Source organism: Balaenoptera borealis (genome assembly GCF_965194805.1).
Source record: "Balaenoptera borealis genome assembly, chromosome: 10".
NCBI classification, from domain to species: Eukaryota; Metazoa; Chordata; class Mammalia; order Artiodactyla; family Balaenopteridae; genus Balaenoptera; species Balaenoptera borealis.
The window spans coordinates 98,452,940-98,470,173 of NC_138874.1; the positions used below are offsets into that span (position 1 = coordinate 98,452,940).

At 37.2% G+C, this 17,234-nt stretch overlaps 1 protein-coding gene across 9 annotated transcripts in view; it reads right to left on the bottom strand.

Moving 5' to 3' along the window:
* Positions 1 to 17,234, bottom strand: part of LOC309636184 (uncharacterized protein) — a gene marked incomplete at its 5' end in the record, with an annotated part of 720,691 nt that overhangs the window by 596,396 nt on the left and 107,061 nt on the right. For all 9 annotated transcript variants that reach the window (XR_014249272.1, XR_014249273.1, XM_082408527.1 and 6 more), the window contains one exon: positions 15,820 to 15,941. Coding sequence is in view for 4 of the 9 variants with exons in the window: in XM_082408527.1 (XP_082264653.1) it covers positions 15,929 to 15,941 (13 nt within the window). The remainder of the gene's footprint in view (positions 1 to 15,819; positions 15,942 to 17,234) is intronic.

A 17,234-nucleotide genomic window follows, 5' to 3' on the forward strand; every position in this document is an offset into this window, starting at 1 on the left:
AACAACTCCTACAGAACATCTACTAAACGCTGGCAGAAGACCTCAGACTTCCCAAAGGGCAAGAAACTCCCCATGTACCTGGGTAGGGCAAAAGAAAAAAGAAAAAACAGAGACAAAAGAATAGGGACGGGACCTGCACCACTGGGAGGGAGTGTGAAGGAGGAAAAGTTTGCACACGCTAGGAAGCCCCTTCACTCTTCACTGGCGGAGAGGGGCGGGGGTGACAGGGGGGAAGCTTCAGAGCCACGAAGGAGAGTGCAGCCACAGGGGTGCGGAGGGCAAAGTGGAGAGATTCCCGCACAGAGGATCGGTGCCGACCAGCACTCACCAGCCTGAGACGCTTGTCTGCTGGCCCGCTGGGGCGGGTGGGGGCTGGGAGCTGAGGCTTGGGCTTCAGAGGTCAGACCCCAGGGAGAGGACTGGGGTTGGCTGCGTGAACACAGCCTGAAGGGGGCTAGTGAGCCACAGCTAGCCGGGAGGGAGTCTGGACCTGCGTAAGAGGCAAGAGACCATTGTTTCAGGGTGCGCGAGGAGACGGGATTCAGAGCACAGCCTAAACGAGCTCCAGAGATGGGCGCGAGCTGCGGCTATCAGCACGGACCCCAGAGACGGGCATGAAATGCTAAGGCTGCTGCCGCAGCCACCAAGAAGCCTGTGTGCGAGCACAGGTCACTATCCACACCTGCCCTCCCGGGAGCCTGTGCAGCCCGCCACTGCCAGGGTCCCGTGATCCAGGAACAACTTCCCAGGGAAAACACACGGCGAGGCTCAGGTTGTTGCAACATCACGCCGGTCTCTGCCGCCGCAGGCTCGCCCCGCATTCCATACCCCTCCCTCCCCCGGGCCTGAGTGAGCCAGAGTCCCCGAATCAGCTGCTCCTTTAACCCTGTCCTGTCTGGGCGGGGAAAAGATGCCCTCAGGTGACCTACATGCAGAGTTAGGGCCAAATCCAGAGCTGAACCCCAGGAGCTGGGCAAACAAAGAAGAGAAAGGGAAATCTCTCCCTGCAGTCTCAGGAACAGCAGATTAAATCTTCACAATCAACTTGATGTACACTGCATCTGTGGAATACCTGAATAGACAATGAATCATCCCAAAATTGAGGTGGTGACCTTTGGGAGCAACGATATAAATTTTTTTTCCTTTTTCTCTTTTTGTGAGTGTGTATGTGTATGCTTCTTTGTGTGGTTTTGTCTGTATAGATTTGCTTTTACCATTTGTCCTAGGGTTCTGTCTGTACATTTTTTTAAAAATATTTGTTTGTTTATTTATTTATGGCTATGTTGGGTCCTCGTCTCTGTGCGAGGGCCCCCTCCAGTCGCAGCAAGCGGGGGCCACTCCTCATCACGGTGCGCGGGCCCCTCACTATCACGTCATCTCCTGTTGCGGAGCACAGGCTCCAGACGCGCGGGCTCAGTAACTGTGGCCCACGGGCCCAGCCGCTCTGCGGCACACGGGATCCTCCAAGACTAGGGCTCGAACCCATGTCCCCTGCATTGGCAGGCAGACTCCCAATCACTGCGCCACCAGGGAAGCCCCATATTCTTTTTTAGTATAGTTTTTAGAGCTTAATATCATTGGTGGATTTGTTTTTAGGTTTTGTTGCTCTCTTCTTTCTTTCTTTCTTTCTTTTTTTTCTTTTTTATTGCTTTTTAATTTTTTTAGTTCAATAATTATTTTTAATTTTTTTAAATAACTTTATTTTATTTTTTTCCCTCTTTCTTTCTTTTTTTCTGCCTTTTCTTCTGAGCTGTGTGGCTGACAGGGTATTGGTGCTCCAGCCGGGTGTCAGACCTGTGCCTCTGAGGTGGGAGAGCCAAGTTCAGGACATTGGTCCACCAGACACCTCCCGGCTCCACGTAATATCAAAAGGCAAAAGCTCTCCCAGAGATCTCCATCTCAATGCTAAGACCCAGCTCCACTCAACAACCAGCAACATACAGTGCTGGACACCCTATGCCAAACAACTAGCAAGACAGGAACACAATACCACCCATTAGCAAGGAGGCTGCCTAAAATCATAATAAGGTCACAGACACCCCAAAACACACCACCAGACACGGACCTGCCCACCAGAAAGACAAGACACAGCCTCAACCACCAGAACACAGGCACTAGTCCCCTCCACCAGGAAGCCTGCACAACCCACTGAACCAACCTTAGCCACTGGGGACAGACACTAAAAACAGCAGGAATTATGAACCTGCAGGCTGCGAAAAGGAGACCCCAAACACAGTAAGTTAAGCAAAATGAGAAGACAGAGAAACACACAGCAGAAGGAGCAAGGTAAAAACCCACCAGACCAAATAAACGAAGAGGAAATAGGCAGTCTACCTGAAAAAGAATTCAGGGTAGTGATAGTAAAGATGATCCAAAATCTTGGAAATAGAATGACGAAAACACAAGAAACATTTAACAAGGACCTACATGAACTAAAGAGCAAACAGACAATGATGAACAACAAAATAAATGAAATTGAAAATTCTCTAAAAGGAATCAATAGCAGACTAACTGAGGCAGAAGAAAGGATAAGTGACCTGGAAGATAAAATAGTGGAAATAACTACTGCAGAGCAGAATAAAGAAAAAAGAATGAAAAGAATTGAGGACAGTCTCAGAGACCTCTGGGACAACATTAAACGCACCAACATTCGAATTATAGGGGTCCCAGAAGAAGAAGAGAAAAAGAAAGGGACTGAGAAAATATTTGAAGAGATTATATTGAAAACTTCCCTAATATGGGAAAGGAAATAGTCAATCAAGTCCAGGAAGTGCAGAGAGTCCCATACAGGATAAATCCAAGGAGAAACACGCCAAGACACATATTAGTCAAACTATCAAAAATTAAATACAAAGAAAAAATATTAAAAGCAGCAAGAGAAAAATAACAAATTATATACAAGGGAATTCGAATAAGGTTAACAGCTAATCTTTCAGCAGAAACTCTGCAAGCCAGAACAGAGTGGCAGGACATATTTAAAGTGATGAAAGGGAAAAATATACAACCAAGATTATTCTACCCAGAAAGGATCTCATTCAAATTCAATGGAGAAATTAAAACCTCTACAGACAAGCAAAAGCTAAGAGAATTCAGCACCACCTAACCAGCTCTACAACAAATGCTAAAGGAACTTCTCTAGGCAGGAAACACAAGAGAAGGAAAAGACCTACAATAACAAACCCAAAACGATTAAGAAAATGGTAATAGGAATATATATATCAATAACTACCTTAAATGTAAATGGATTAAATGCTCCAACCAAAAGACATAGACTGGCTGAATGGATACAAAAACAAGACCTGTATATATGCTGTCTACAAGAGATCCACTTCAGACCTAGGGACACATACAGACTGAAAGTGAGGGGATGGAAAAAGATATTCCATGCAGATGGAAATCAAAAGAAAGCTGGAGTAGCAATTCTCATATCAGACAAAATAGATTTTAAAATAAACACTATTACAAGAGACAAAGAAGGACATTACATAATGATCAAGGGATCAATCCAAGAAGAAGATATAACAATTGTAAATATTTATGCACCCAACATAGGAGCACCTCAATACATAAGGCATATGCTAACAACCATAAAAGGAGAAATTGAGAGTAACATAGTCATAGTAGGAGACTTTAACACCCCACTTTCACCAATGGACAGATCATCCAAAATGAAAATAAGTAAGGAAACACAAACTTTAAATGATACATTAAAAACTTGGACTTAATTGATATTTATAGGACAGTCCATCCAAAAACAACAGAATACACCTTCTTCTCAAGTGCTTATGGAACATTCTCCAGGATAGATCATATCTTGGGTCACAAATCAAGCCTTGGTAAATTTAAGAAAACTGAAATCATATCAAGTATCTTTTCCAACAACAACACTGTGAGACTAGATATCAGTTACAGGAAAAAATCTGTAAAAAATACAAACACATGGAGGCTAAACCATACACTACTTAATAACCAAGAGATCACTGAAGAAATCAAAGAGGAAATCAAAAAATACCTAGAAACAAATGACAATGAAAACACGATGACTCAAAACCTATGGGATGCAGCAAAAGCAGTTCTAAGAGGGAAGTTTATAGCAATACAACCCTACCTCAGGAAACAAGAAACATTTCAAATAAACAACCTAACCTTACACTTAAAGCAATTAGAGAAAGAAGAACAAAAATACTGCAAAGTTAGCAGAAGGAAAGAAATCATAAAGATCAGATCAGAAATAAATGAAAAAGAAATGAAGGAAACAATAGCAAAGATCAATAAAACTAAAAGCTGGTTCTTTGAGAAGATAAACAGAATTGATAAACCATTAGCCAGACTCACCAAGGAAAAAAGGAAGAAGACGCAAATCAATAGAATTAGAAATGAAAAAGGAGAAGTAACAACTGACACTGCAGAAATACAAAGGATCATGAGAGATTACTACAAACAGCCATATGCCAATAAAATGGACAACCTGGAAGAAATGGACAAATTCTTAGGAAAGCACAACCTTCCGAGACTGAACCAGGAAGAAATAGAAAACATAAATAGACCAATCACAAGCACTGATATTGAAACTGTGATTAAAAATCTTCCAACAAACAAAAGCTCAGGACCAGATGGCTTCACAGGTGAATTTTATCAAACATTTAGAGAAGAGCTAACACCTATCCTTCTCAAACTCTTCCAAAATATAGCAGAGGGAGGAACACTCCCAAACTCATTCCACGAGTCCACCATCACCCTGATACCCAAACCAGACCAAGATGTCACAAAAAAAGAAAACTACAGGGCAATATCACTGATGAACATAGATGCAAAAATCCTCAACAAAATACTAGCAAACAGAATCCAACACCACATTAAAAAGATTATACATCATGATTAAGTGGGGTTTATCCCAGGAATGCAAGAATTCTTCAATATATGCAAATCAATCAATGTGATACACTATATTAACAAACTGAAAGAGAAAAACCATATGATCATCTCAATAGATGCAGAAAAAGTTTTCAACAAAATTCAACACCCATTTATGATAAAAACCCTCCAGAAAGTAGGCAGAGAGGGAACTTACCTCAACATAATAAAGGCCATATATGACAAACCCATAGTCAACATTGTTCTCAATGGTGAAAAACTGAAACCATTTCCACTAAGATAAGGAAAAAGACAAGGTTGTCCACTATCACCACTATTATTCAACATAGATTTGGAAGTTTTAGCCACAGCAATCAGAGAAGAAAAAGAAATAAAAAGAATCAAATTCGGAAAAGAAGAAGTAAAGTTGTCACTGTTTGCAGATGCCATGATACTATACATAGAGGATCCTAAAGATGCTACCAGAAAACTACTAGACCTAATCAATGAATTTGGTAAAGTAGCAGGATACAGAATTAATGCACAGAAATCTCTTGCATTCCTATACACTAATGATGAAAAATATGAAAGTGAAATTAAGAAAACACTCCCATTTACCATTGCAACAAAAGGAATAAAATATCTAGGAATAAACCTACCTAAGGAGACAAAAGACCTGTATGCAGAATATTATAAGACACTGATGAAAGAAATTAAAGATGATACAAATAGATGGAGAGATATACCATGTTCTTGGATTGGAAGAATCAACATTGTGAAAATGACTCTACTACCCAAAGCAATCTACAGATTCAATGCAATCCCTATCAAACAACCACTGGCATTTTTCACAGAACTAGAACAAAAAATTTCACAATTTGTATGGAAACACAAAAGACCCCGAATAGCCAAAGCAATCTTGAGAAAGAAAAACGGAGCGGGAGGAATCAGACTCCCTGACTTCAGACTACACTACAAAGCTACAGTAATCAAGACAGTATGGTACTGGCACAAAAACAGAAATATAGATCAATGGAACAGGATAGAAAGCCCAGAGATAAACCCACGCACATATGGGCACCTTATCTTTGATAAAAGAGGCAAGAATATACAGTGTAGAAAAGACAGCCTCTTCAATAACTGGTGCTGGGAAAACTGAACAGCTGCATGTAAAAGAATGAAATTATAACACTCCCTAACACCATACACAAAAATAAACTCAAAATGGATTAAAGACCTAAATGTAAGGCCAGACACCATCAAACCCTTACAGGAAAACATAGGCAGAACACTCTATGACATAAATCACAGCAAGATCCTTTTTGACCCACCTCCTAGAGAAAGGGAAATAAAAACAAAAATAAACAAATGGGACCTAATGGAACTTCAAAGCTTTTGCACAGCAAAGAAACCATAAACAAGATGAAAAGACAACCCTCAGAATGGGAGAAAATATTTGCAAATGAAGCAACTGACAAAGGATTACTCTCCAAGATTTACAAGCAGCTCATGCAGCTCAATAACAAAAAAACAAACAACCCAATCCAAAAATGGGCAGAAGACCTAAATAGACATTTCTCCAAAGAAGATATACAGATTGCCAACAGACACATGAAAGAGTGCTCAACATCATTAATCATTAGAGAAATGCAAATCAAAACTACAGTGAGATATCACCTCACACCGGTCAGCGTGGCCATCATCAAAAAATCTACAAACAATAAATGCTGGAGAGGGTGTGGAGAAAAGGGAACCCTCTTGCACTGTTGGTAGGAATGTAAACTGATACAGCCACTATGGAGAACAGTATGGAGGTTCCTTAAAAAACTAAAAATAGAACTACCATACGACCCAGCAATCCCACTACTGGGCATATACCCTGAGAAAACCATAATTCAAAAAGAGTCATGTACCACAATGTTCATTGCAACACTATTTACAATAGCCAGGACATGGAAGCAACCTAAGTGTCCATCGACAGATGAATGGATAAAGAAGATGTGGCACATATATACAATGGAATATTACTCAGCCATAAAAAGGAACGAAACTGAGTTATTTGTAGTGAGGTGGATGGAGTTAGAGTCTGCCATACAGAGTGAAGTAAGTCAGAAAGAGAAAAACAAACACCATATGCTAACACATATATATAGAATCTTAAAAAAAAAAAAAAAAAAGAAAGAAAGAGGTCAGAAGAACCTAGGGGCAAGACGGGAATAAAGGTGCAGACCTACTAGAGAATGGAGTTGAGGATATGGAGAGGGTGAAGGTTAAGCTGGGAGAAAGTGAGAGAGTGGCATGGACATATATACACTACCAAACGTAAAATAGATAGCTAGTGGGAAGCAGCCACATAGCACAGGGAGATCAGCTCGGTGCTTTGTGACCACCTAGAGGGGTGGGATAGGGAGGGTGGGAGGGAGGGATATGCAAGAGGGAAGAGATATGGGGACATATGTATATGTATAACTGATTCACTTTGTTATATAGCAGAAACTGACACAGCATTGTAAAGCAATTATACTCTAATAAAGATGTTAAACAAAAGAAAAGAGAATTGGGGGAATCCACCCAGGTTTTCAAACAATTTTGCCATTAAAGAATACTTACATATCTTTTTATGATTATAAACATATGCATATATATTCAAACAATGTAATTATTAGCTAGCTTTTTCTGAGTACTTAATATGTTTAGACACTTTTCTAAGTGTCTTAAATATATTAACTTATTTTATAAGCACAATAGCCTTTAACCTGGGTGCCATTATTATTCCCATTTTACAGATAAGGAACCTCAAATTAAAATAGGCTAATGTCCAGTGTAATCATTTAGTAAGTGATAGAACCAGGCTGTGAATCTGGCACCAGAGTTTGGATTCCTGACACTGCCATGCTATGCAACATGACCATATCATTAAAAAAGAAATATCTGTCTATTACCAAAAAGAAAAGAAGAGAAAACCAGTACAAGGACATAACTTCAGAGTAGTTATTTTTATAAAGAATTCCCTTGATCTTATTTTTTTTAATTCACTGTAGACTGGGAAAGGTTTTGTCAAAAACTACTGCTGGACCCAGCACCCTGCATCCAGGAGACCAAGACCAAGACATCAGCAACATGGTTTCCAGTTTTATTCCAGACTTACACTCTGGACATTGTAGATCAAGAGCTTAACCATGTCAGTCATCGTTGGGATGTTGTTCATAAGCCGTTTTACAAATGCCCTTCAAACACCTATACAAAATAAATGAATTTAATTCCCTCTCAACCTTTTACTTTTAATAGCACATAGGTAGGTTCTGAAATCACCACCCCCCGAAGCTTGACAAAGTGAATAGTTTGGAAAATGACTATCAGGTGAGGAAGGTCCTTAATACAGACTCCAAGGACTTCAGGGATCTGAGAATCCACCGAAATGAACCGCAAAAATTTGCCAACTTGCACAATGCCCACTGCTACAGGAAGAAGAGCTATAGCTATGAAATTATTTTTAAAGAGTCTACCTCCCAAAAGAGCTGAAGAACCACAGCTTTCAGCTCAGTGCCTAAGTTACTACTAACATTTTGGGGAAATTAACTTGACCACTCTACACATCAGGTTTCCCAAATATCAAGTTGGAATAATATAATTCCCTCCTGGCATTCTTTCAAAAGCATGAAAATTAAATAAGGGTGTATTATCATGAGCTGTTATTATTATTCTGCTCCCCACCCCCCTCTGTGAAGCTTGTGAGAGTTGTGTGAGGGTGCTTTGGGGTGTGCTCTGTTTATTCTGTCTTTTAGAGGTCCTGTTTTAACATGTTGCATGTACCCATCTCTGTAGATACTTTAGCATTACGTAATTAAATTTTTCTATAAACTGTTCTTTCTGTTTGCTCCCAAAAGCCAATAAAATTTTTAAATTGAGAATAAGTGTAAACAACAAATATTGCACTTCAGCCCATCAACTTGTGGATGGGATTTAGAGTGAACAAGCAGATTCTCTAAGGACAAATGATGAACAGCAACTTCTAAGCAGATTAAAATACCCCAATAGGTTGTACCTTAAACCAAAGCAGCTCTTCTATGGAAACATGCAATGCTGGGTGGCTGCTGAGGGAATATCTTCTAATACCATTTTTTCAATCCAGGAAATGAAATTTAAAATAATGTGCTTTTATCTTCCTCCCCCTCTGCCTAACATAAGTAGTAATAATTAAAAGAAATTTTTCTAGACCCCAACAAGCACTGAATACACTGTCATCATCATTCCCTTCCAGCTCCACTATCTGTCCATACATGTAGCACAATTTTAAAATTTTACTTTAAGGGCTTTTAAAAACACCATTAAAGTTGCATCATTGTGAGGTCAATTTAAGTTCAAGTCTAAAGCTTGCCCTGTGGAGCGTGACTTCACTAGAAACCCCAGCCGTGTCTCACCATCTCTCTCTGCACAAGAATAACCAACAATTAGGATAGCCATATTTAGCTAATGAGAAGATATGATGCCCAGTTAAATTTGAATTTCAAATAAGCAGCAAATAATTTTTTAGTATTAGTATGACTCACCTATTGCAAGGAATATAATTACACTAAAAAATTATATGTAGCTAATCTGAAAGTCAAATTTAACTGGGATCCTGTATTTTACCAGCAACCCTACCAATAATGTGTGAGGACACCATTAAATGTTCAACATTAGGGGATCTGTGTTGTGACATTTTTCCTGAGAATAGGCCCGAAATGTGACAAAATATATAACCCTAAAACATTAAGGCCAGAAACAGAACTATACCTTTACATTCATGCATACCTACAAAAACATAGATTCTATAAAAGGAAGTCATTTTGCTATTGAACTTGTGAACATTAAATTAAATTCTTACAGCAAAGAGGGAAAAGTCACTTTTTGCATTAACACCTAACATTCCAAAATCTGGTTGGGAAAGTCAGTTCTCTGTACCATGACTCCCCTCAATAATTTAGAAGTTAGTAACACTGGTCATAACCTTGAACTGATTCAATAAGAAATACAAAATGAACAAAGAAACCTAAACAAATTAAATGGATCTATTCTTTCACTGCACAATGGATTTTAGTTTTGCCCCAAGTACGTATTATACTTCATTATTATTAAATATGTCAGCAATATTTTCCCTGCAAAAAGCACTAAATTTTCCTATTTTCCCATCTTACTCAAAACCCCTTATTGTATATTTTATGAGTCACAGGAGGTCTAATCGCTGCTTTTCAGTGTTACAAATTTGGAAATACAAGGTAGCATTTTGCTAAATGGATTTTGTACACGCAGAGTTGTTAAACGTTTACAAAACACAGACACACACATACACACACACACACTGAGGGAAAAACATTCCTGGCATGATTCTTTTCTTGTGAGTAACCCAAAGAAGTGGAACTAACAAGGCTTTATGAAGGTAGCCAACCAAGTTCCAGCTCTTGCTAACTTCACACTCTTTTCTTTCACCTTGAATGGTATAGTCTACAAGCTACCTTATTATTCTGTCTTCCTTCCCTCTCTCTCATATACCCCTCAGTTTTGAGAGGCATATTAATAAATGTAACACAGAGAAAAATTATGATATGAAAGTTGGGGTGAGTGTCTTGAAACCCCCTGCTTCCTCTTTTTCCTTACTCACTGGGGTACTTGGGTCATAATCAATTTTCACTGTGTCATTCATGTGCTAACGCTGTCAGGAAAAAAAATTTCCTTTTGAATTTGGGAAGAACTAAGAGGCTGTCTTGGGAAAATGGAACAAAATGGTTGCAGAGAATAGCTGAATTTGGGGACCTGGGATTTTGGAAATTATTTATAAAAGCTGGGTTTTGTGTAATACATTCTCAGACTGATTTGAGAGAGGGATTATGAGAATTAAATGTGATAAGGCATGTGAAGTAGTATGCATAGTACACATGGTACCCATAAAATGCTTAATAAATGCTAGGTATTATTAAGGGCAAGTCCATTCCTCTTGTATATGAAGCACTGTAAACTCTGCAAGGAGGGAGGGAGGAGACACAAATTCTTTAGGAGAGATCTTAATTTCAACAGCAAATTTACAGAGAAGAGCATCTTGTACAATCTCATGGGATCCACAGCAATGCTAAAGGATCAAAAATGGTGGCCCAGATGACTGTCCAGTAAAAAAGAATGTGAATTTGATGAGGCTTTCACTCCTTCCTGTCTGGTGTATCTTGAGACAGTGCTGCTGGAAAGAGTGCTTTGTCACAGATGAGGCCAATAATCCTCTTGGCGTCTCCAAAAACATTTTGGCTTTGGAATTTCCTGAACAGATCACCTTAGGGAAATGGCAGCATCTCTGTGTCAGGCTTGTGGATCTTCAGGGTGATGAGAACTGAAACTCAAATTTCTGTGTATTCTCTTTCCCTCTTCCCTTAGGACCACATCCCAGCTACCCCATAGCCAAAGAAAGAAGTCCACTGTCTCAGTTGAAAAAGCTGTTGCATTTACGCAGTCACATCAGCCACCTTCATTCTAGTTTCAGACCTTAGCAGAACTGAATTGGGATATATTTTCCTTTCACTGTCAACCCTCACTCCTTCCATCACCATCTTTGTTCCTCCTGGGATTCCTGAATCCAATATCTTCATGTTGCCTGGAACCCAGTGCTAGAGGTACCACTTGGGCCTGCTCCCACTGCATCCCCACAACTACAAGCTATACCTTTTCTCTTCCATGCACTACCAATTATCATGTATCTTATTCCTCTGGACTCTCAGTCAACAGCGTGTTGAATCAAATTCTGAAACAGGAGGTGATTTGGGGTGGTAAAGCATACAATGATTAAAACTAAAGCAAGTGTTCCTTAAGTATATAACTGCCGTATATAATTTTAATGCTTTATAATTCACTCAACAACTCTATGAGGTGGATACTGAGTTTATCCCTGTTTTATAGGTGATAAAAACTGAGGTTGGCAGGAATGAAACAAATTCCCCAAGGTCAATAGTTAAGAAATTAGTAGAGCAAGGATTTAAACGCAGTGTGCTTGAATCCAAAGTCTGAGCTATTAGTCATATCTTCATTCCAGGTAACCTTTGAACCACCTGGAAATTTTTAAAGATATAAACATGAAGGAATAACTCCCTATCCTTGAGCCCAGAAGCTTGGAACAATGAAATCAATCTGGGTTACCACCATCTCAAAGAGGCAAATTAACACATTCCTTAAACAAAATTAATGTAACCCTAATTTAAACACACTAATGGCATGGAAAAGTTAAGACTAGCAAACTGACCCTCCTATGATAATAGCTCTAAACTCTGGGGGAAATACCACAGGAAATTACCTGAGAGCTCTGGAAACTGAATAAAGGTAGACAGATTTTGCAGAGGCATCAAAACTTAGAAGAAATGTCAGGTATTGAAAGAATTTCCCAATTATGGGAATTTGCTATGAGAATATTTGTAGTTGTGGCATGATATAGAGGGACTAAACCTCTTCAGGAAGGTCTGCAATCTTTCTAGCCAGAGGAAACAGAGTAAGCTGCCTGAAACAACCAAGGTCACCAGAAAGATGGAGTGAATCCCAGAAAGGAGAACACCAGAGAATGCAAAAGCCAAATACCGTGCATGAACTCTGCCAAAATGTTTGGCTGCCTATTAAATTACTCATGCGCAGTGTCCACTAAAAGCAGCCTGAACTAGAATCTAGGCTGTTACTCACTACGCACGCTACCCAAAAGAGTTTTCAGTTTGAGTCTAATTAAGCTCATTGCCTGCATAAATAAAAACATCAACATTCTTCACATAAAATTAACAGAATTCAGAATCTCTAAAACATAATACTTACAGTATTCAAGATTCAAACTGAAATTACCCAACACAAAAAGAAAGGCAAATGTCACCCATTCTCATGGGGAAAGATAATTGAGTCTAATCCCAAAATATTCCAGTAGTTGGAATAAACAGCAAGAACTTTAAAAACAACTATAATAACCATGATCAATGAGGTGAAGCAAAATATTCTCATATGAATGAAAAACAAAGCTGTCTCAGCATAAAAATAGAAAATATTAAAAAAGAATAAATTTAATATTAGAATTGAAAAGTACAATATCTGAAAAAAATAACTTGAAGGGCTTAGGAAAAGGTCAGTGAACTTAAAAATACTTTACTAGAAAATGTCCAACCTGAAGAAAAAAAAATATTTAAAAAATTAAGACACTCAAGACAAGTGTTAGACAATATAAAAAGTTCTTAACATACCTGTCACTGAAATTGCTGAAGGAGAGGAAGTAAAAATGGGTATAAAGAATACTTAAAGAAATAATGGCTTAGAACTCTCCACATTTGATAAGATACATAAATTTACAGATTCAACAAGCTCAGCAAATTTCAAATAGGATAAATATGATGAAAACCACACTTAGGAAAACTATATTCAAACTGTTGATAATCAAAAATAATGAGAAATTCTTGAAGACAGTCAGAAACAAAAGACATGATATTAAGGAAAAGAGCAAATCAGAAATCATGGAAACCAGAAGACACTGCAAGTGCATCTTTAATGTACTGAATGAGGAAAAAAAATAAAATATCAACTTAAAACTCTATATACCTTCAAAGAATGAAGGCAAAATAAAGACTGTTTTGCATAAGTAAAACTTAGAAAATCTGTCACCAGTAGATCAATACTACAAGAAATGCTAAAGAAATTTCTTCAAGCTGAAAAAAAATGATAATAGAGTGACACTCAGATCTTCAGGAAGGACTGGAGAATATTTAAGGTGATAAATATCTATGTTACTATTAGATTATTTTTACTCTTAATTTATTTAAAATGCATATGACTGTTTAAAACAAAATTATAATATTTTCTTATGGGTTTATATTCTATGTAGATATAATACCTTTGACAACTATTAATTGAAGGATGGCAAGGAGTATGTTAAGTGGAAGTGGTAACATTTTTATATTTTATAGGCAGTATTAAAATGTTAATTCTAAATAGACTGTTAAAATAAAGGACATGGCAGTAGTTTTATCCTTAGAGAACCACTAAAAATACAAAAAGTAGAGTTAAAACCAATAGCTAATTAGGATGGAATTCTTAAAAATATCCAGATAATCCAAAAGAAGTCAAAAGGGATAGAGGGGACTTCAAAGAAAAAAAATAAAATTACAGAGTTGACACCAAAAGCACAATCCACAAAAGGAAAGATTGACAAATTGGAATTCATCACAACTAAAAATTTTTACAAGGTAAAAGATCCTGTTAAGAAAATGAAAGACAAGCTACAGATAGGGAGAAAATATTTTCAAATCACATATTCAACAAGTACTAGTATGTAGCATATATTAAAATCTCTCAAAGTTCAACAGTAATAAAACAAAAAATCCAATTACAAAAACAAGCAAAAAACATGAAGACACATTTTACTGAAGAAGATACACAGATGAAAATAAGCACATGGAAAGATGTTTTACATCATGAGCCATTAGGGAAATGAACATTCAAACCACAATGATATATTACTACACATCTAATAGAATGGCTCATGTAAAAAAATAGTAACTCCACCAAGTTCTGGTAAAGAAGTACGTTTCCATTCATACATTGCTGGTGGAAATGTAAAATGGTACAGCCACTCTGGAAAAGTTCGGCAGTTTTTCATACCACTCAGCTTAGTAATTGTAATTCCTGGTCATTTATTCAGAGAAATGAAAAACTTATGTTCACATGAGAACCTATATACAAATGCTCACAGAAGCTTTATTCATAAGAGCCAAAATGTTGAAACAACCCAGATGTCCTTCACCAGGTGAATGGTTAAACAATCTGTGATGCATCCATATCATGGAATACTACTTGGCAATAAAAACGAACAAACTCTTGGCATACACGACAACCTGGATGAATTTCCAGGGAAATTTTTTGAGTGATAAAGCAATCTCAAAAGATTACTTACTGTCTACCTGGTATAGAATATCCTTGAAATAACAATATTGTAGAAATAAAGAACAGATTAGTAGTTGCCATGGGAAAAGGAGAGAGTGGGGGGATGAGAGAACTGAATGTTAAAAATGCGTTTCAAAAAATAAAGAAAAATATTTTCTCAGACAAGCAAAGACTGTGGGAATTTACTGCCAGCAGACCTACTCTTTAATAATTATTTAAAGAAGTTTTTCAGGCAGAGAAAGATCTGACAGCTCCCAATGGCCAAGTCTGTAATAATTTGTGCAAAAAGAGAATGTTACTATAAGATTATAATCCAAAGAAGAAAACAAATTTCCATGAGTATATACTGATATAAATAATTGTAGAATAAATAAATAGGTGACAACTCCTTACAGAAGAACTCTAATTAGTAAATGTAGAAGGAATGAGGGAAATAGAAACTCATCACTAGAACACCACAGTAATAATTACTATAGGCAAGATCCACCAACTAATACTAAAATTAGTGAGCAAATGTTTAAGAAGAAATAGGATATTTGGGTAATCTCAAAGTATTTTTCTCCAAAATATTTATTAATTTCAAAGGGAAAAATAGTAACTTTGCAGTAAAGAAATCTGCAGACACTGTCTTAACCAAGTGATAAAGGTTAACATTACCGGTGAAATCATGAAGATATCTTATATAAGTCTAAAATTATTTCAAAATAACAAGTTTTTGAAAAGGGAAAGAGGGGAAAAAGGCAAAAGCTATGAATAGGCAATTTATAAAAGAACAAGTTTGCCAATTACATGTGAAAATATGCCCAGGACCCCTAATAATCAGAGAAATGCAAAGTTTTAAATTTATGAGGTACCATTTTAGATCCACCAAACTGGCACAAAGTTAAAGAATGGAAACAGCTACTAATGGTGAAAATGTTGAGGTGAGGTGCCCCCAAAATGTTCTCTTTCATTATACGTAGAAATGTGAAAAGTAAAACAGATCAACTTTGTTCTATCTTTTAAAATAAAAAACCCACGTACTGTTTCACCCATCAATACCTCTGCTTGAAATCCATCTAATGGAAATTGAAGCAACAGTTATTGGGAATGTAATGGTCAGATCTTCAACGATATTCATGGCAGAGTTGGTCCAAGTGGTCAATCAAAATCACCACCAAAATCTAAACAAACAAACAAAAACACAACAAATCACTAAAGAATAAACTAATAAAAGAAGGAATTAGATCTATATCAGGAAACTAGGAGAAATTTCTAGGAGATTTTTTGAAACAATATGACTTTATTTATTCATTCATTCCTGCCCATCTGTCCTACAACAGGACCTAGATCGAAAGGTGGTTACCATGGTTTATCTGGATTGGAAAGAAGGGTTGATGCAGATGAAAGGACATGCAGAAGAGAAGCAGGGAAGTAAGATTACAAAAGAATGCATTTAAAAAAAATATCCCCAAAGAAAAATAACATGCCTGAAATAATCTCATATATGTCAAACAATGTATGTGTATGGATATGTACCTAAAGTGGGTGTAAAAATGTCAACAAATGACTATTGGGATCATCTCAGGATGGAAGGATTTTAAGTGAGTTTTTAGGATTTTTCTTACTCTTCTGTGCATTATTCAAATTATTCCAAAGAGCATGTGCTGATTATATAAATAGAAACAATAATAAACTTGTTTTCACAGTGAGGGGGAAAAGAGTCTCAGCGGAGGAGAGTGAATTTCAGAGGTGGATGATTCTTATCTGCACAGTCATCCTTCCATCCTCTTAAGTCTAGAAACAGGACACATTTTTCTTATTGAACAGTGATACGTGAGACTATGATTTCCAATGGAAAAATACTAAAACCAGTGTTAGACCCTCCAATTCTGTTCTTCTTTACCTATAAGCAAGTGCTTAGTTTTTAATGTCCTGTGTGCCTCAGAGTAAAAAGTAATTCCAGACTCTTCTAAACCTTTAAGTGATAAAGTTCATCAAGTTCATGGAGAAATCAGTTGCTGATTAAATATAAGAAATGAAAACAAGAAATCTTTGCCAAATCAGTAACAGTTTATTAAAAGATATTTTTCTTTATTTTTCTTCATTAATTTATTCATCCACTCAATAAACATATTTTACCACCAACTATGTACCAGGCACTAAGCTAGTCCCCAAGGAAAAATAGGTCAAAAAAGGATGATCTCAGAGTCCTGTGGTAATATCAAGAAAATTCCAATTATCTTGTAATAACTTTTAATGGAGTATAATCTGTAAAAACACTGAATCACTATGCTGTACATCTGAAACTAATATAATATTGTACTATACTTCAATTAAAAATTAAATTAAAATGCTGTTTAAAAAATTCCAGATTATAAAAGTAATAAGTAACAGGTAAAGGAGGTGTAGTTAATTCATCTTGAATGGAAAGAGGAGGAAGAAAAGGAAGAGAGTAGTCAGGGAGAAACATTTCC